This window comes from Ovis canadensis, chromosome 7 (genome assembly GCF_042477335.2).
Source record: "Ovis canadensis isolate MfBH-ARS-UI-01 breed Bighorn chromosome 7, ARS-UI_OviCan_v2, whole genome shotgun sequence".
In the NCBI taxonomy this organism is placed as follows: domain Eukaryota; kingdom Metazoa; phylum Chordata; class Mammalia; order Artiodactyla; family Bovidae; genus Ovis; species Ovis canadensis.
In genome coordinates, this window is record NC_091251.1 from 58,518,961 (window position 1) to 58,539,380 (window position 20,420).

Sequence of the window (20,420 nt, forward strand, 5' to 3'; positions counted from 1 at the left end):
ATGGTGGCTTCATAGAATGAGTTTGGAAGTTTACCTTCCTCTGCAATTTTCTGGAAGAGTTTGAGTAGGATAGGTGTTAGCTCTTCTCTAAATTTTTGGTAGAATTCAGCTGTGAAGCCATCTGGACCTGGGCTTTTGTTTGCTGGAAGATTTCTGATTACAGTTTCAATTTCTGTGCTTGTGATGGGTCTGTTAAGATTTTCTATTTCTTCCTCGTTCAGTTTTGGAAAGTTGTACTTTTCTAAGAATTTGTCCATTTCTTCCATGTTGTCCATTTTATTGGCATATAATTGCTGATAGTAGTCTGTTATGAACCTTTGTATTTCTGTGTTGTCTGTTGTGATCTCTCCATTTTCATTTCTAATTTTATTGATTTGATTTTTCTCCCTTTGTTTCTTGATGAGTCTGGCTAATGGTTTGTCAACTTTATTTATCTTTGCGAAGAACCAGCTTTGGCTTTGTTGATTTTTGCTATGGTCTCTTGTTTTTTTTTTTTTGCATTGATTTCTGCCCTAATTTTTAAGATTTCTTTCCTTCCACTAACCTTGGGGTTCTTGTTATTCCTTTTCTAGTTGCATTAGGCGTAGAGTTAGGTTACTTATTTGACTTTTTTCTTGTTTCTTGAGGTATGCCTGTATTGCTATGAACCTTCCCCTTAGCACTGATTTTACAGTGTCTCACAGGTTTTGGGTTGTTGTGTTTTCATTTTCATTCATTTCTATGCATATTTTGATTTCTTTTTTAATTTCTTCTGCGATTTGTTGGTTATTCAGCAGTGTGTTGTTCAGCCTCCATATGTTGGAATTTTTAATAGTTTTTCTCCTGTAATTGAGATCTAATCTTACTGCATTGTATCAGAAAAGATGCTTGGGATGATTTCAGTTTTTTTGAATTTACCAAGGCTAGATTTATGGCCCAGGATGTGATCTATCCTGGAGAAGATTCTGTGTGCACTTGAGAAAAAGGTGAAATTCATTGTTTTGGGGTGAAATGTCCTGTAGATATCAATTAGGTCTATCAGGTCTATTGTATCATTTAAAGTTTGTGTTTCCTTGTTAATTTTCTGTTTAGTTGATCTATCCATAGTTGTGAGTGGGGTATTAAAGTCTCCCACTATTATTGTGTTATTATTAATTTCCACTTTCATACTTGTTAGCATTTGTCTTACATATTGCAGTGCTCCTATGTTGGGTGCATATATATTTATAATTGTTATATCTTCTTCTTGGATTGATCCTTTGATCATTATGTAGTGTCCTTTTTTGTCTCTTTTCACAGCCTTTGTTTAAAGTCTATTTTGTCTGATAAGAGTATTGTTACTCCTGCCTTCTTTTGGTCTCTATTTGCATGGAATATCTTTTTCCAGCCCTTCACTTTCAGTCAGTATGTGTCCCTTGTTTCGAGGTGGGTCTCTTGTAAACAACATATATAGGGGTCTTGTTTTTGTATCCATTCAGCCAGTCTTTGTCTTTTGGTTGGGGCATTCAACCCATTTACATTTAAGGTAATTATTGATAAGTATGACCCCACTGCCATTTACTTTATTGTTTTGGGTTCGAGTTTATATACCCTTTCTGTGTTTCCTGCCTAGAGAAGATCCTTTAACATTTGTTGGAGAGCTGGTTTGGTGGTGCTGAATTCTCTCAGCTTTTGCTTGTCTGTAAAGCTTTTGATGTCTCCTTCATATTTGATGAGATCCTTTCTGGGTACAGTAATCTGGCTGTAGGTCATTTTCTTTCATCACTTTAACTATGTCCTACCATTCCCTCCTGGCCTGAAGAGTTTCTATTGAAAGATCAGCTGTTATCCTTATGGGAATCCCCTTGTGTTATTTGTTGTTTTCCCCTTGCTGCTTTTAATTTTTGTTCCTTGTTTATTTGATTAATATGGGTCTTGGGGTGTTTCGCCTTAGGTTTATCCTGTTTGGCACTCTCTGGGTTTCTTGGACTTGGGTGATTATTTCGTTCCCCATTTTAGGGAAGTTTTCAACTATTGTCTCCTCAAGTATTTTCTCATGGTCTTTCTTTTTGTCTTCTTCTTCTGGGACTCCTATGATTCGAATGTTGGGGCATTTAACATTGTCCCAGAGGTCTCTGAGATTGTCCTCATTTCTTTTAATTTGCTTTTCTTTTTTCCTCTCTGTTTCATTTATTTCTACCATTCTATCTTCTACTTCACTAATCCTATCTTCTATTTCACTAATCCTATCTTCTGCCTTATTCTGCTGTTGGTTCCCTCCAGAGTGTTTTTGATCTCATCTATTGCATTATTCATTATATATTGACTCTTTTTTATTTATTCTAGGTCCTTGTTAAACCTTTCTTGCATCTTCTCAATCCTTGTCTCCAGGCTATTTATCTGTGATTCCATTTTGTTTTCAAGATTTTGGATCATTTTCACTATCATTATTCTGAATTCTTTATCAGGTAGATTCCCTATCCCTCATTTGTTTGTTTGGTGGGCATTTATCCTGTTCCTTTACCTGTTGTGTATTCCTCTGTCTCTTCATCTTGTTCATATTGCTGAGTTGGGGTGGCCTTTCTGTATTCTGGCAGTTTGTGGAGTTCTCTTTATTGTGGAGTTTCCTCGCTGTGGGTGGGGTTTTAAGGGTGGCTTATCAAGGTTTCTTGGTTTGGGAAGCTTGTGTCAGTGTTCTGGTGGGTGGAGGTGGATTTCTTCTCTCTGGAGTGCAATGAAGTGTCCAGTAATGAGTTATGAGATGTCAGTGGGTTTTGAGTGACTTTGCCCAGCCTGTATATTGAAGCTCAGGGCTATGTTCCTGTGTTACTGGAGAATTTGCATGGTCTGTCATGCTCTGGAACTTGTTGGCTCTTGGGTGGTGCTTGGTTTCAGTGTACGTAGGGAGGTATTTGATGAGCTCCTGTCAATTATTGTTCCCTGGAGTCAGGCTTTCTCTGGTGTTCTCTGGATTTGGACTTAAGCCTCCTGCTTCTGGTTTTCAGTCTTATTTTTACAGTAGCCTCAAGACTTCTGTATCTATACAGCACCATTGATAACACATCTAGGTTAAAGATGAAAAGTTTCTCCACAGTGAGGGACACCCAGAGAGGTTCACCGAGTTACATAGAGAAGAGAAGAGGGAGGAGGGAGATAGAGGTGACCAGGATGAGATGAAGTGGAATCAAAAGAGGAGAGAGCAAGCTAGCCAGTAATCACTTCCTTATGTGCGTTCCACAGTCTGGACCGCTCAGAGATGATCACGGAGTTATGCAGAGAAGAGAAGAGGGAGGAAGGAGACAGAGGTGGCCAGGAGGATAAAGGGGGTATCAAAAGGAGAGAGACAGATCCAGCCAGTAATCAGTTCTCTAAGTTTTCTCCACCATCCAGAACACACAAAGAGATTCACAGAGTTGGGCAGAGAAGAGAAAGAGGAGGGAGGAGATAGAGGTGACCTGGTGGAGAAAAAGGAGAGTCCAAAGAGGGAGAGAGCAGTCAAGCCAGTAATCTTGCTTCCAAGTAAAAATGGGTAGTGAAGATTGGGTTCTTAAAGGTACAAAATTGATAACAAATACCAAAAAGCACAGATTAAAAATCTAGAGTAGAGGTTGGATTTCAAAAATACAATATTAAAGAAAAAGAGAAAAAAAAGTCACAAAATTATAAAATATATATATGAAGTTTGCTTTAAAAAATAGTGTCTCTCTCTCTCTTTTTTTTGCATAGTAATAGTAGGTTATAAAAATGAAAATTAAAGGAGTAATAGAGGACTTGAAAAAAAATATTGAATGATAGTAAAAATAGTAAAAACATATCTAGGACTTTTCTTTGGTGGTGTTGTGGGCAGTGTGGGGTCAGTTCATTTTCAGATAGTTCTTTGATCTGGCTTATATTTCTCAAGATCTATAGGCCCCTTCCTATGTAGTCAGTACTATCTACAGGGTTTCAATCTTTTGCACCTGTCACTTCCAAGGAGGTTCCCTCTGTTTTAGCTTCTTCTGTTTGCTGGTCTCTTCAGTGTCTAATTTCTGCCCTCGCACAAGGGGGCAGTGGTGGACACTTTTTTAGGCTCACTTGTTCAGTCGTGCTGTGGGGAGGGAAGGACGCTGCAAACATGTAGCACTGGTGTGTGCTCGCAGTGTCTCGGCCACACTGGGTTTGCCCCCGCTCACGGCGTGTGTGCTTTCCCTGTCTACACTGCTGAGGCTCTAGGTTGCTCTGCCGGGAACTGTCTGAGGCTGGCCCTGGGTTGTATGCGCTTTCCAGGTCTAAGCCGCTCAGGTTCAGGTACTCGGGTAGTCCTCAGAGGAGCAGACTCAGTTGGGCTTGCATTTTGTGCCCTTCCCAGATCCGAGCAGCTCAGGTGATGAGGTGTTTGGCGAGCGCAGTCGCTGCGACTTATTGCCTCCCCCGTCCCTGCCGCTCCGTTTTCTGGGTGTACAACTGGCTCACCTTCTGAGGCAGATGTTGACTGTCCAGAATCCCAAGGAGTCTTGGTTAGCAAGGAAGCCTGCTTGTAGTTTGGTAGATAATGCCTCTCTGGGGCCATGATTTGCCCTCTTCGGCTCTGGCTGCCCTCGCCTGCCTGTGTCTGGAGGACGATGGGCTGGCCTGCAGCTGGCTAGCTCTGCTCAGTCCTTTGTTCTGTCAGCGGGCCTGAGGGTGCCTTAGGTTGGGGCTTTTCATGGAGCTCTAGTCAGTCCTTTGTTCTGTGAGCCGTTCCGGCAGTGTCTTAGGTTATGGCTTTTTGGGTGATAGCTATCCCACAGTCTGGTTTGCTATCTCAAGTTAGTTCCCTCAGATTGCCCTCAGGGCATTCAGGCCTGGTCCTTACTCTAAGCAATGCAGCCCGCGCCTCCCTGCCCAGCCTCCACTTGCTAGTGGCGGGTGCAGGCGTCTGCGCTGCTTCTCTGCTGGGGGAATTACCGGTGGGCACGTAATCTGTGGGTTTTAATTTTTTTTTTTCCTCCCAATTATGTTCCCCTCTGTGGTTCCAAGGCTCGCCACAGACTCGGCAGTGAGAGTGTTTCCTGGTGTTTGGAAAGGTCTCTTTTTGAAGACTCCCTTCTCGGGATGGAGCTCCATCCCTACCTCTTGTCTCTATTCTTATCTTTTATATTTTTTCCTACCTCCTTTCGAAGACGATGGGCTGCTTTGCTGGGTGCCTGATGTCCTGGGCAGGCATTCAGAAGTTGTTTTGTGGAATTTTCTCAGGTTCACATGTTCTTTTGATGAATTTGTGGGGGAGAAAGTGGTCTCCTTGTCCTATTCCTCTGCCATCTTAGGCCCGCCTCTGCTACTCTTTTGTATATATTTAGTGTACCTCTTTATGTTTCTTCTCAGTTTTTATGCCCATGTTCTTCTATATTCCATACTACTATGGTTCACTTTTGATTTTTTTTTAATTCTTTTATAGCTAACTACCTTTATATGAGAGTTGGCACTTTCTGTTTATGTCCACAAGCGTGCCTGTTTAATGATGGTAAAGCTTTCAGATCCTGTTAGTTTGTGAGAGCATTTAGTTTGATTCATGAAAGAACTTGTTCAGAAAAATCTGCAACTTTATTCTTGGGGATGTTTCAATTATAAATAACCTCTAAATAAGTTAAAAAAATTTATATAATCTTACACATATTATAAATACTATGAAGTGAAGTGAAGTGAAGTCGCTCAGTTGTGTCCGACTCTTTGCGACCCCATGGACTGTAGCCTACCAGGCTCCTCTGTCCATGGAATTTTCTAGGCAATAGTACTGGAGTGGATTGCCATTTCCTTCTCTAGTGGATCTCCCTGCCCAGGGATCGAACCCAGGCCTCCCACACTGTAGACAGACACTTTACCATCTGAGCCACCAGGGAAGTCCTATAAATAAGATATCACAATTTATATAACTTTAATACTATTCACAATTATAATTTAGTACATTACTTTTTACTCTGTCAAATTCCCTGATACTCTTTTTTTATACTACTTAACTTCAAGAATATTGTCTTCTTTTGAGTCTAAAACTATATATGTAATAATCATTTTGAAAATTATAAAGTAGTAAGCAATTTTTTCTGGGTAATATAAATTTCATTCATGATTCTGTTCCTAAATTCTAACTATGATTAAATAAGATGAAAATTAATCAAGTTTTATTTCCTATCTTGTATTGGTATTTTTTTGTGGGGGCATCTCAGACAATAATGATTATTTTTAAAAAGAATTTTATTGGAGTATAGTTGATTTACAATGTTTTGATAGTTTCACGTGTACAGCAAAGTGAATCAGTTATATATATATATATATATATATATATATATATATCTCCACTTTTTTTAGATTCTTTTCCCATATAAGCGATTATAAAGTATTGAGCAGAGTTTTCTGTGCTATACAGTAGGTCCTTATTAGTTATGTGTTTTATATATTATAGTAATGTGTATATGTCAGTCCCAATGTCCCAATTTATCCATACCCCTGTATTAGTATTTTTAATGAATAATAAAATCATTAAATATCTTGCAGCAAGGAAGAGAAACATAATTTTACACGGACTGTAAATAATCAAGATTAGATTGTGTATATTTTGTGCATTTCTTAGAGGCATAGAACACCATATTCCTCCTTGGAGATTCTACTTTTACCATTGAGTTTGAGAATTCTTATTATGTAGATGAATAGATGCTTAAATAGTTTTTGGTGGTGATTTTTAAAAAAATATTTTTGAAAATATATTTTTGATCATTTTTCTTTACTTTCAAGGTAACAGTGTTCTCATAATTATTTACAGTTGTTCATAGGTAAGGGCATATAAACATATCTTATGTCTTCCCATGTTGTGTAAGTTTTTCAGCCAGTATCAGCCTCTGCAAAACTTTACATGAATCCTTATGCAGAAACAGAGCTCAAAACACCTAAACTTGATTGGAACATAGAAGTACAAAATATTGCAATTGAACTGACCAAACCTCAGGTAAGATTCATTTAAGGACTTACAGCTTTGACTAGCCTTGAATCTCAACATCTTTTGTCCTCTGTGACTGTTCCTTCTTCACTGTTCTGGTGGTTCTTTTGGTTTGTTATTGTTGAGTTTTGATTCCTCAAAATAGATTATATGTATTATTTTAAAATAGAATAAATACCAAATATAAGAAATAGTTTTCTTTTATTTTTTCTGATTTTCACCTTATTGGTAGAGAATCCTACCAAATTATAGTACATGACATGGTTCCATTTAATTCCCAGTTCTTGATGGAAAGTTTTAATGGTTTTATTTTCTTTTCTCAGATTCTAATAGCAGACTCTTACATTAAATATTGTTTACTTAATTTTTAGAACAGCTGTGTTGGCAGTCTTTTTTCCTTTACTTGTTTCTCAAGTTTGGTTATGTGCCTAAGGAGTTTCAATAACTAATTTGGAGAACTGGAAGTGAAAGGAGGATGAGGGGTTTATAGTTAATTGAACTTTTAGCTCAGTGCAGTCCAGTATACATATAATGAAAGTTATATGTGTAATTTTAAATTTTCTAGTAACTATATTAGCAAAGTAAGAAAAGAAATTAATTACTAAAATTGATAACATTTTATTTAACTTAACATACCCCAAATATTATCATTTCAACATGTGAAAAGTGAAAGTGAAGCCACTCAGTTGTGTTCAACTCTTTGCATCCCCACGGACTGTAGGCTACCAGGCTCCTCTGTCCATGGGATTTTCCAGGCAAGAGTACTGGAGGAGGCTGCCATTTCCTTCTCCATACGATCTTCCCGACCCAGGAATCAAACCCGTGTCTCCTGCATTGTAGGCTTTACCATCTGAGCCACCAGGGAAGTGGTGATTACATTTCAACATGTAATCAAAATTAAAAATTGTTACAATATTTTATATCCTTTTATTTTTTCTTAAGTCTGAAAAATTTGGGGTATGTTTTACACTTACAAATACATTGAAGTTCATGCTATCCACATGATAAGTACTGGTAACTCTTAGGTTAGACCCCTCCTTTCTTTATCTTACTTCTCGTGTGTGTGTGTGTGTGTGTGTGTGTGTGTGTGTGTGTTCCTCCATGTGAGTTGTTTTGTATTGGTGGTTAAATAATTTTGTCTTGCTTTAGTTATGCAGTAATTCCCTGGAGCAATTTAGAAACTTAGCTTATAGGTTGCCACTACTTGAAATGATGGTCCAGAGGAAAGTATGTTTACTTTTAGCACTAAGCCAGTTTCATGTCAGTAGTAACAGATACCGTATTTCATTGGTTCTAAGATTTACATTTATTTCACACTTTAATATATGTGAAAATAGGATGTGTATTATTATTGGTGGTATGATGTTTAATTGGCAGTGCTTAATATTATCTTAAAATTGGTGGTTTCTTAAATTTGATGAAATATATTATTGAATTGCCAAGCAACTATGGTATTCATTGTTCACATAATTTGAAATCTCACTAGGCAGAAAATATAATAAAATTTGGTGTTTATCCATGTTGTGATGTAACAGATGTATCTTGGTTTTTGTTTTTATAGTACTTAAGTATGATTGACCTTTTGGAGTCAGTGGATTACATGGTTAGAAATGCTCCTTACAGAAAATATAAGCCTTATTTACCACTTCATACCAATGGTCGACAATGGTAAGTTAGAATTAAAAAAAAATATTTTATGTAATCATATGATTAGAACTCTCAGAGCTAACAGACCTTTAAAAACATGTAACTAAGCCACTTTTTTATTTTTTTATTTTTTAAATTTTAAAATCTTTAATTCTTACATGCGTTCCCAAACATGAACCCCCCTCCCACCTCCCTCCCCATAACATCTCTCTGGGTCATCCCCATGCACCAGCCCCAAGCATGCTGTATCCTGCGTCAGACATAGACTGGTGATTCAATTCTTACATGATAGTAAGAATTTTTTAATAAATGTTGGAGGGATAGCTTTTATATTATGTTCTTGTTACTTTTTTTTATAAACACATTCTCTTGTATTCTTGCTCCTAGATTAAATTCTTAACTTAGCATTCAAGACTTTTCAACATTTTTTGATCAGATTGCCCTTCAGTCATGCATATGAACTCAATTGGGATACTGTTAATTTCACACAGCATGCCATTTTGTGTCTTTGTTATTTTGCTTTGATATACCCTCTTCCTGGAATGGTTTGCTTATTTCATAATGTATTTAAGTCAGAGAACTGAAGTATTGGGGAACTGAAATGTTATGGCTGAACCTTTGTAAGAATACAGTTAATAAGAACAAAAAAAGCAAGTGTAGCTGTAAAATGTTAGCGCTATTTTCCTGCTTTTTTAAACCTTCATATTCCAATGTGTATTAACAAAATTTGGTTTGCAGGTGGAAATATGCAATCGATTCTGTTCTTGAAGTTCATATAAGAAGGTATACACGGATGTGGTCATGGAGTAACATAAAAAAACACAGGCAGTTGCTCAAGAGTTACAAAAATGCCTATAAAAATAAGCTAACCCAGACCAAAGTCCCAGAAGAAATACAGAAACAAATTCAGGTATATCTTGCATGTATTGGGAAGCTGTTATTTGTTAAATCATCCTGAAGTATTATTTTTTCTAGATATAAATTAAAAGACAATTTTAGGAGGAACAATACTGAGTTCTTTTTGAGAGAACTGTATGGAAAATGCAAAATGTTTTACCTGTTTTTTTCCTTTAAAAATACCTTCCTAATATCAGCCTACTATAAACTGGAGAAATATGTTTAGTTTTTATAATAATATTTAGAAAATCAATATCAGAGCTGTTTAAATATGCAATTATTATTAGCTAAAAATGTATTATTTGTTTTTTTAGTGGCTTTTTTTTAAAAGAGTTCAGAGTATTTGTAAAAAAGTAGTTCTTATTCCTTAAGATAGGAGTCTTACTTACCCTCTTTTGAAATACAGAAAAACACTGTATTAAATATATAATTTGCTGAATATCATCTGGTCTTGATTATATCACTATTGTTGCCACAAATTCATAATATAAAGAATTGTTATTCTGAAATATATGACAATCACTAGTATTACATTTTAGAAAAAGCATCAGTTTTCTCAACATCTTAGATCTGTTATTCTCATATATAAAATGGAGATAGTATGTATCTTACACTGTTGTGGGAATTGCATGAAATAACAGATAGAACATCTGACAAACAGGTCACCCAGTACATGTTAGAGTCCCCTCACATAAATTCCCCAAGTCAGTTTCTGCTTTAGCATGCTTGATTTGAAGAATTTTACATTCTTAAATTTTGTATTTTATTTAAGTGCCTTTAGTTTAATGCTGTAAATAGCATAGAGAAGAAGGAGTCCAAAGTTAGCAACCATAAGGCTAATACCTAAAACAGGTCCCCCTCTTAAATATTTTTGCTTCCATTTCCATGTATGGCTGTCTCTGTTTTGTTGTGGTTTCATTAAAATTCTTACTTTCGTATTTAACGAGGATTTACTTTTTTGCAAAATTGTTCTCATATTGCAAAATATAAAAATGTAAAAGCCAAATATCTGTTCAAATTTATACTTACGCTTTCATTAGATCACAAATACTGTTTGTTCATAAGCCTAGAAATATAGCTGAAAAAAAATTGTTTAATGACCATTTTCTTTGTTTACAAGTGTCCCTTTGTTTTATAGGACTTGGAGAAGATACTAGATGTTTTTAACATAATTTTAGCAAGGCAACAAGCACAAGTTGAGGTAATCATTTTTATTAGCTGATTTTATGTTTTAAATGGGTTAATGCTACTCCTTTAAACCTGGAATCAATTTAAGTTGCTTAGAGAGTTGTTTAGATTTACTCAAATGATAATAAAGGTTGAATTTTCATGGCTCAGTCTCAGGGAAAAATAAAATTGGAATATTGGGGGAAAAAAACCTCAGTAGTATGAAGGGGAAAAATTCCTAATTTTATAACAAAATTTTTGCTAATCCCGCAGAAGAAAGTAAGCAAAAGTCAACCATAGTCCTAGCAACACAGAATGCAGGTTTTAACATTTTGATATGTAGGCTTCCAGTTTTTCTCTCATGCATACGTACCTAGTTACTTATGCTTTGTAGCCCCTATTATTTCCCTTTATTTCCTCTTCCTTCCCGTCCTTCACCCATCTTCTTTATTCTCTCCTCTCTTCTTCTCTTCCTTCCTTCCTTTTCTTTTTTTCTAAAATTGGATTCAGTTTCTTTGTAATATTTTCAGTATTTACAGTCTCTTTGTAGTAATAATTACTGACTTATCTTACTTGATAACTTGTCATTTCTATTATTCTGTAACATAACTTTTTTGGTAATCAAGAGATAGTTAGGGAGATTGTGATGGATCACCAATAAGGACCCACTGTATAGCAGATGGAAATTCTGCTCAATGTTATATAGCAGCCTGGATGTGAGGGAAATTTGGGGGAGAATGTATATGTGTGTATATATGGCTGAGTCCCTTGCTGTTTACCTGAAACTGTCACAACACTGTTCATCGGCTTTGTTGTTGAGTCGCCCAGTCGTGTTTGACTCTTTGCGACCCCATGTAGTGCAGCATTCCAGGGCTCCCTTTCCCTCACCACCTCCCAGAGTTTGCCCAGTCCGTGTCTAATTTTGATTGGTGATGCCATCCAACCGTCTCACCTTCTGTCACCGCCTTCTCTTCCTGCCTTCAATTGTTCTCAGCATCAGGGGCTTTTCCAATGAGTTTGGCTCTTTTAAGGTGCATTTCAGCAAAGTGCTGAAGAACATGAGGGAGTCAACCAGAAAGATACCTGAGGAAAAAGTATACCAGGCAGAAGTAGTAGAGCCAGCTGCAAGGATTTGGGCTAGGAGCACATCTAACTCATTCAGGGAACTAAGTAGAGTGATGAAAGAGAGGAGACACCGCTGGCTGCGGTTAATGAGGTCAGAGAAGTAAGGTGCTAGAGGAGGGCGGGAGGTGCTTGTCAGTACTGGGGAGGATGTCAGGTTGTGGAAGGTGTTGTAAGCAGTTGTGTGGATTTGGGCTTATATTCTGAGTTGAGGAGCTATTTTGAGAACAGAACGATACAGTCCAGTGTAGGTTTTTAAACGTTACTCTGGCTGCTCCTTTGAAAACAAAAGCCCATAGAGGGACAAGGATGAAAACAGAGAGGACATTAGGATGCTATTGAAATATTTGAGATGAGAGATAATAGAAGATTGGCTGAGAATAGTGGCAGTGGAGGTGATGAGAAAGGCTCAAACTCTGGAAATATTTGGAAGATAGAGCCAGGATTTCCCATCTAATTAGATACAGGTTTTATGAAAGGGAGGTTGGAAGTGACTATAGGGATTTTGGCTTGGAGCAGCTGGGAAGGACAGAGTTGCCATGAAATGGGATGGGGAAGACTAGATGGAACATGCTTGGGTGAGATGGGACAAGATCAGGAGCTCTTTCTGGGACTGATAGTTTAAGCCATCATACATTAACTTGGAGATCGGGAGGATGCAGTTGGATGCACGGATGTGGCGTTTGGAAGAGAGGTCTGTGTTGGATATATACACACATTTAGAAGGGGTCAGCCCATAGATGTTATTTAAAAAGCCACGGCATTGGATGAGATCACCTAAGTTAGAGTACCTGGAGCTTAGAGTACCTGAAGTCCAAAGACCCAAAGTCTTTGTATTGTTTATAGGTCAGAGAAGTGAGAGCCGTGGTTACCATGGAGGAGTTGCCAGAGAGGTAGGCTGAAAGCTCTATGACAGTAATAACCTCAAAGTCAAGTCAGTTCAGAAGGAACTAGCTATATTGACTGCTTTTAACTTAGTGTAGTGTTAAAAAAATGTAACCACTGTTCTTACCTGCCTGGACCTGAAAGTGAAGAGGGCATTTATTCTTTAATTAAATTTTTGATTTTTAATTTTTAGGTGATTCGATCAGGGCAAAAATTGAAGAAAAAGTCTACTGACACAGCCGAGAAACGTGGAGGCTGGTTTAGTGGGTTTTGGAGTAAGAAGGAATCTAAGAAAAAAGACGAAGAATCTTTGATTCCTGAAAGTAAGTTCCAAGTCATATGACTTATTGCACAGTGGTAAGGAAAAAATATATAAATTTTTGCTTTAGCTAGTTGAATTTTATTCTTTAATAATCTTGAAGTAAACGTAGCTCAGTATAGTAAACATATAAGCAGATATATCAGGATGAAACATTTCCACGTTTATTTAAAAGGAAGCTTTGAATTTTTGAGGAAAGTCATTTGTGTAAAAATTTGAAAGCTGAAATTCAGAAATCTCACATGTAGCATTCTTTATTGTTACTTTTTACATGGATATTTAATTAGATGTTTCACTTAATTTTCAAAATACTTAGGAAATTGTAACATTGCTGTTTGACACATGAATTGCCTTAATGTTATGTCTTCATTTTCTTGACCTAAATAAGCAAAATACATGATGTTTAACAAGTCAACATAGTATATTAGAGGAAATTACTTTGCTGCTTTTGCTTCAGTGTTTGTGTCTATAAATTTAGGCCACCTGGTTTTGATTTTATTCACAGTCTCTGTAAGACTGAAGCAGTTGATTTCTTAAAATATTGTCTTTTTATAGCTATTGATGACCTTATGACGCCAGAGGAAAAAGATAAGCTCTTCACGGCTATTGGTTATAGTGAGAGCACCCACAACCTAACTTTGCCCAAGCAGGTAATTATTTAGGTGGTAATTATTCAGGTGGTTTCATTTTTCTGTATTATCTCGAATTGGATTAAACAAGTTATTGATTTTTAGAGTAGCTAATAAAAATACGTTGCAGTTTGTTTCTGCTTTGCTGTTGTTCAGTCGCCAAGTCATGTCCGACTCTTTGCCACCTCATGGGCTGCAGCACACCAGGCTCCTCTGTCCTCCTCAACATCCCAGAATTTGCTCAAATTCATATCCATTGAGTTGGTGATGCTATTGCAGCACCACAGTGTGAAAGTTTTGCTTTACTGTTTGTTGAATGTTTCAGTCAGACCTTACCATTTAAAACTGTCTCCAACTTTTGATATACTTGCTTTAATGAGTGTGAAAATAACCTGATAAAAAGAACTTATTGCAGAGGTAATTAAGTTTTTTAAAATTTTATCCTTCTTGTGTGAGTGAACTAGAACTCCTGTATGAAAGAGTGAGCAAAATCAAAATATGTTGCTTATTGGATTTGTCGTAAAGCACAACTATGTAATTACCATCCAGGTTAATTTATGGACCTTGCAATAGATAGGGCATTATTGTGAGATCTATTTCTGTTCTTTGACGAGTTGTATTTTGCTCATTTTCATTGCTGTGTAGGCATTTTCATTTGGAAATACCACTTTATTCATACTTTTATCGATTGGCATTTGGGTTGTTCGTGTTTTTTGGTTGTTATGCTATTAACTGCTTGTAAATGTCTTTTAGTGGGTATATGAGGTTTTCTGCTCATTCAATCCTTTGTAATGGAATTACTGTATCATATTATATGAGTATATTTAACTTTAATAGATTCTGCTAAATACTTTTCCAATGTGGAAAACATTTCTATCAATAGTATATGAGGATTCTCATTATTCCATGTCTTTACCAACTCTTATCATTATCAGTCCTTTAAATTTATCCATTCTAAATGGTGAGTATGTAGTATTTCATTGTGGTTTTAATTTGTATTTTTTGGATAACTGAAGAGGTTTTTCACTTTTTGTATATCTTCTTTTGTGAAGTGGCTTTTGAGTCTCTTGTTTCTTATTGGGTTGTCTTTTTCTTGATGATTTGTAGAAGCCTTTTATGTATTTGTTACATTAAATTACATGACATCCCTAGAAATTATTCATGTTATAACTGGAAGTTTGTAGCTTTGACTGCCTCCATGTATTTCCCCAAAACCCTGCTCCCTGTTCCTAGTAACCACCAGTCTATTCCCTGTTTCTGTGAGTCTTATCTTTTTAGGTTCTACATGTAAATGACTTCCTTCACTTAGCATAATGTCCTCAAGCTCCATACATGTAGTTGCAGGATTTCCTTCCTTTTTATGGCTAAATAATACACCATCATGTATATGCACACCACATTTTCTTTATCTTTTCATCTGTCCTTGGAAACTCAGGCTGTTGCAGTGTCTTGGCTGTTGTGAACAATGCTGCAGTGAACGTGGGGGTGCACATATCTCTTTGGGATATTGATTTTATTTCCTTCAGGTAAATATCCAGGTGTGGAATTGCTGGATCACGTAGTACTTCTCTATTTAATTTTTGAGAAACCTCCTCATTGGTTTTTATACTGATGATACCGATTTGTGGGGTTCCCAGGTGGCTCAGTGGTAAGGAATCCTCCTACCAGTGCAGGAGACTCAGGTTTGATTCTTGGGTTGGGAAGATCCCCTCAGGAAGGAAATGGCAACCCGTCTCTAGTGTTCTTGTCTGAGAAATCCCATGGACAGAGGAGGCCAGTGGGCTACCTTTTGTGAGGTCACGAAAGAGTTGGACACGACTTAGTGACTAAACAACAACAGTACCAGTTTACCTTCTCACCCACAGTGTACAAGGGTGGGAATGTAAATTGGCATAGAATGATAGCCATTCTAAGAGCTATGAAGGGATACCTCATTGTGTTTTCTTCTCCTAAAGTACATTGACTGTATTTTCCTCCATATAAAGCTATTGCTTAATCTTTTTAAATTGAAGTGTAGTTGATTTACACAATTATGTTAGTTTCAGGTGTACATCATAGTGATTTAATATTTTTATAGATTAGCCTCCATTTAAAGTTCTTAGAAAATAATGACTATATTTCCCTGTGACATATAATGTATCCCTGTTGCTTATTATTTTATGTATAATAGTTTGTACCTTTAATTGGATTATTTGTTCTTTTGCTATTGAGTTATATGAGTTCCTTTTGTATTTTTCTTATTAACCCCTTATCAGATATGTAGTATGCAAATATTTTCTCCCATTCTGTTGATTGCATTTTCATTTTGTGAATTTCTTCCTTTTTTCTGTGCAGAAGCTTTTTAGTTTGATGTTGTCTTGCTTGCATATTTTTGCTTCTCTTCCTTCTGCTCATATCCATTGAATCATTGTCAAGATTGCTGCCAAGGAGCTTTTTCTCTTATGTTTTCTTCTGGGAGTTATAGTTTCAGGTCTTATATTTAAGTCATTAATCCATTTCTAGTTATTTTTTTCTGAGTGGTGTAAGATAGGGGGCCAATTTCATTTTTGAATATCCAGGGTTTTTTTTTAGCACCATTTACTAAAGAAAATCTTTGCCCTGTTGAATATTCTTGATTATTTTGTCAAATATTAATGGACCGTATTTGTATGAATTTATATCTGTGCTCTTGATTAAGTTCTGTTGGTCTGTGTGCCTATTCTGATGCTAGCACCATACTGTTTTGATTTCTGTAGCTTTGTAATATAGTTTGAGATTACGATGTGTCATGCCTTTAGTTTATTTTCCCCTCAAGATTGCTTTTGCTATTTAGGGTCTTTTGTAGTTCCATGCAAAATGCCATTGCAGTCTTGTAGGGATTGCATTGAATCTATAGATTACTTTGGGTAGTATGTACATTTTAAGAGTCCATAAATAAGACATAGCTTTTCTGTTTATGTTTTCTTTAGTTTCATTCATGACTATCTTTTAGTTTTCAGTGTAGAGATCTTTCACCTCTTTGGTTAAGTTTATTCCTAAGTATTTTATTGGTTTTTTTTTTTTTTTTTTTTTTTTTTTTGCTGTTGCAAATGGGATCACTTAAATTTTTTTTCTCAAATAACTCATTAGTATATAGAAACACAACTGATTTTCATTTGTTAATTTTGTATCCTGCAACTTTACTGAATTTTTTCATTGTTCTTTTTTCTGATGGAATCAAGTGTTTTCTCTATGTAAGAGGATACCATGTGCAAAGACAGGAAGTTTTCCTTCTTCCTTTCTAATTAGGATACATTTTGTTTCTTTTTCTTGCCTGATTGCTCTTGCTATCATATCAGATACTATGTTTAGTAGTAGTGGTGAGAGTGGGCACCCTTGTTTTGTTCATAATCTTAGAGCAAGAACTTTTTACCTTTCAACATTGAGTATGATATTAGCTGTGGGCTTGTCATGCTGAGGTTCATTCTTTTTATGCCAAATTTCTTGAGAGTTGTTATTTTGAATGGGTGTAGACTTGTGTCAAATGGTTTTTTTTTTTAAAAATCTATTGAAATAGTCATGTGATTTTTATCCTTTTATTCATGTGATGTGTTACATAGGTTATTTTTATTTGTTGAACCAACCTCACATCCTTGAGAGGAATCCTAGTTGATTATGGTATATGATCTTTTTATCCACTCCCAAACTCTGACCTGGAAAATTTCATGGACAGAGGAGCCTGGTAGGCTACAGTCCGTGGGGTCGCAAAGAGTCAGACACGACTGAGCGACTTCACTGCCTTTCTTTCTTTGATTATTCATTCAGTCTCCTTCATTATTGGTTTATTCAGATTTTTCTGTTTCTTGATGATTCACTCTTGGTCGATTATATGTTTCTCAGTATTTATCAATTTCTTCTATATCTTCCAATTTGTTGGTGGATAGCTGTTCATAGTAATCACTTATGATCTTTGGTATTTTTATGGTGTCAGTTGTTATGTCTCTTCTTTAATTTATCATTTTATTTATGTGTTGTCTTTTTTTGTTGTTCGTCTATCTAAAGTTTGTCAGTTCTACTTTTCTTTTCAAAGAACCAATTCTTAGTTTTGTTAATCTCCATTGTGTTTTTATTTTTCTATTGTATCCTCTATTTCATTTATTTCTGCTGTAATCTTTATGATTTCCTTTATTCTTCTAACTTCGGGCCTAGTTTGTTCTTTCATAATTCTTTAAGGTGTGAAGCTAGGTTGTTTACTTGAGATCTTTCTTTTTTCTTGATGTAGGCATGCATCACTATAAACTTTCCTCTTAAAACTGCTTTTGCTGCATCCAGTAAGTTTGGTATGTTGTATTCCCATTTTTGTTGTCTCATAATAGTTTTTATTTTCCATTTTGATTTCTTTCTTGATCCAGGAGTATATCCAGGAGTGTGTTGTTAAATTTCCATGTATTTGTGAATTTTGTAGTGTTCTTATTATTGATTTTTAGTTTCATTTCATTGTGGTTGAAAGATGCTTGATATAATGTGTACTTTCTTGAATATTTTGAGGTTTTTATTTTGTGTGTGTGGTTGAATGTATGATCTATCCTAGAAGATATTCCGTGTATTCCAGAAGAATATTCTGTTGCTATCCGGTTGAACATTCTATGTATGTCTGATAAGTCCATTTGGCTTGTAGTGTTGTTTATTTCCATTGTTTGCTCATTGTTTCTGTCTGGATGATCTCTCCCTTGTTGAGAATGGAGTATTGAAGTCCCAGTTAATATTATGTTGCCGTCTATTTCTTTTGGTTCTGTTAATATATGATTTATATATTTAGGTACTCCAACAGGTACATGACATATTTGTAATTGTTTACTCTTGATAGTGTGAACGCTTTATCATTATATAATGGCCGTCTTTGTCTTTTCTGGCCATTTTTAACTTAGGTTTATTTTTCTTTATGGTGTAGGTATAGCTATCCTGTTTTTCTGGTTAATGCTTGCTTGAAATGTCTTTCTCCATCTCTTCACTCTAAGTCTGTGTGTGGCCATAAAGCTAAAATGCATCTCTTGTAGGCAGCATACCATTGTACCTTTTTTTTTTTAATCCATTTTGCTGGTTTCTGTCTTTTGATTGGAAAACTTAATTCATTTACTTCTAAAGTAACTACTGATAGATAAAGATTTACTATTTATATTTTGTCAGTTATTTTTTGACTCTTATAGATTCTATGTTCCTTCTTCTCTTCTTGTGTGGTTTGATGAGAATCATTTTTCTGGTTATCTGTCCTACCTTTAGTCTTGACCTATCAATTTTGGGAGCAGGATTTATTTTTCTCCATGTATTATTAACTCTCCAAAGTCATCAAGCAGATGTTCTTTGAATTTTGTTCAGTTTTTGAGCTAGATGATTGATCTGAATTAATTTACTTTAGTGAACGCTGCTGAATTGAATATTTAGGCCACAAAATATCTTATCATTTCATTTTTTATTACCTTAAAAACTAAGAGAAATTAATATTGAATCTTTTGTAAATGTCCTGTTTAAGCAGGCAATTTTGTATTATTGGGTTTTCTAATGTTCTTTTTTTTTTATGGTGAACATATTGATGCAAAGACCAACCATGTTATTTTTTAGATCATTTTATAATTTAACAATTTTAAATATGAAGAAATTATTAAAGTAATTTCTTAAAATTTAACCATTTTCATTCATTTTTTTCATTTAGTATGTTGCTTATATAGTGGCACTGAAGTTAGTAAGCACGTCAATTACAATAAGAGAAAATAGAAATATTCCAGAAATACTGAAAATTCAGATAATTGGTCTTGGCACCCAAGTATCTCAGCGACCAGGAGCACAAGCACTTAAGTAAGTTTTAAAAACACATTATTTCAATTTTTATTTCTGGGTGTGACTTCAGGCCAAAAAAATATAGTGTAGTTAGCATAAAAATTGGTTAATAGTAATTCCTCTCTGTTTTTTTCCTTTAGCATGTGAGTATGGTCATTTTATTTGAGTTTGTTTCGTTATGAAACTGTGTGAGAAGCTCATTATTTGTTCTCTTGCTTCTTTCCTTCACAAATGTTTCTTGTAGACTGTTCAGTTCATAGATTTGTTACTATGAAGACTGTGCATAAGAACAGTAACTTTTTGTTTTCAAGGTGTTTATGGTATAGTTGATAAGAGAAGAAGTACAGAAAGTTAACTTAAAATCTGTATAATAATTGGATTGGCCAAAATGTTTGTTTGGGTTTTTCCTTAAGATATTTTGGGCTTCCCAGGTGGTGCTGGAAAAGTGATAAAGAGCCTGCCTGCCAACGCAGCAGACATAAGAGATGTGGGTTTGATCCCTGGGAGGGGAGGATCCCCTGGAAGAGGGCAAAGCAACCACTCCAGTATTCTTGCCTGGAGAATCCCATGGACAGAGGAGCCTGGCAGGCTCCTGTCCATAGGGCTGCATACAGTTGGACATGACTGAAGTGACTTAGCATGCACGCATTATGGAAAACTCCAAACGAACTTTTTGGCCAACTCGATATTTCAGAGCTCAGAAGTAATAGGGAGCTATAATGTTAAATACTTTAGGAATAATGCTATACAGACTCAGCTGTGGAAGAGAATAACTGGTCTCAAAGAACTGGGACATAGCTTAACTGATTGGAAGGACCAGCAGGAGCAGGGATGAGGGAGAACAGTTTTAGGGTTATGTGAAACAGGGAGATGAATCCCATGAGTTAAGTGTAGCATGTATTCACATGACACTTCTGTAGTGTTGTGAAGCTAGTCAAAGCGGGTTTTTCATGAGGATTAGGAGAACAAAAAAATAAACCAAATCAGGAAACAAACAGAATCCCAGATTCCGTGGGTAGTTAAATGCCAGGCTGAGGAGTTTGGACTTCAACTC

At 35.9% G+C, this 20,420-nt stretch overlaps 1 protein-coding gene across 1 annotated transcript in view; it reads left to right on the forward strand.

Annotated features, from left to right (window-relative positions):
- Window positions 1–20,420, forward strand: part of VPS13C (vacuolar protein sorting 13 homolog C) — a 181,617-nt gene that overhangs the window by 42,417 nt on the left and 118,780 nt on the right. Inside the window, exons 11-17 of the mRNA XM_069596314.1 lie at window positions 6,789–6,916; window positions 8,469–8,575; window positions 9,293–9,464; window positions 10,590–10,652; window positions 12,819–12,948; window positions 13,500–13,594; window positions 19,242–19,384. Of these exons, the coding sequence (XP_069452415.1) occupies window positions 6,789–6,916; window positions 8,469–8,575; window positions 9,293–9,464; window positions 10,590–10,652; window positions 12,819–12,948; window positions 13,500–13,594; window positions 19,242–19,384 (838 nt within the window). The remainder of the gene's footprint in view (window positions 1–6,788; window positions 6,917–8,468; window positions 8,576–9,292; window positions 9,465–10,589; window positions 10,653–12,818; window positions 12,949–13,499; window positions 13,595–19,241; window positions 19,385–20,420) is intronic.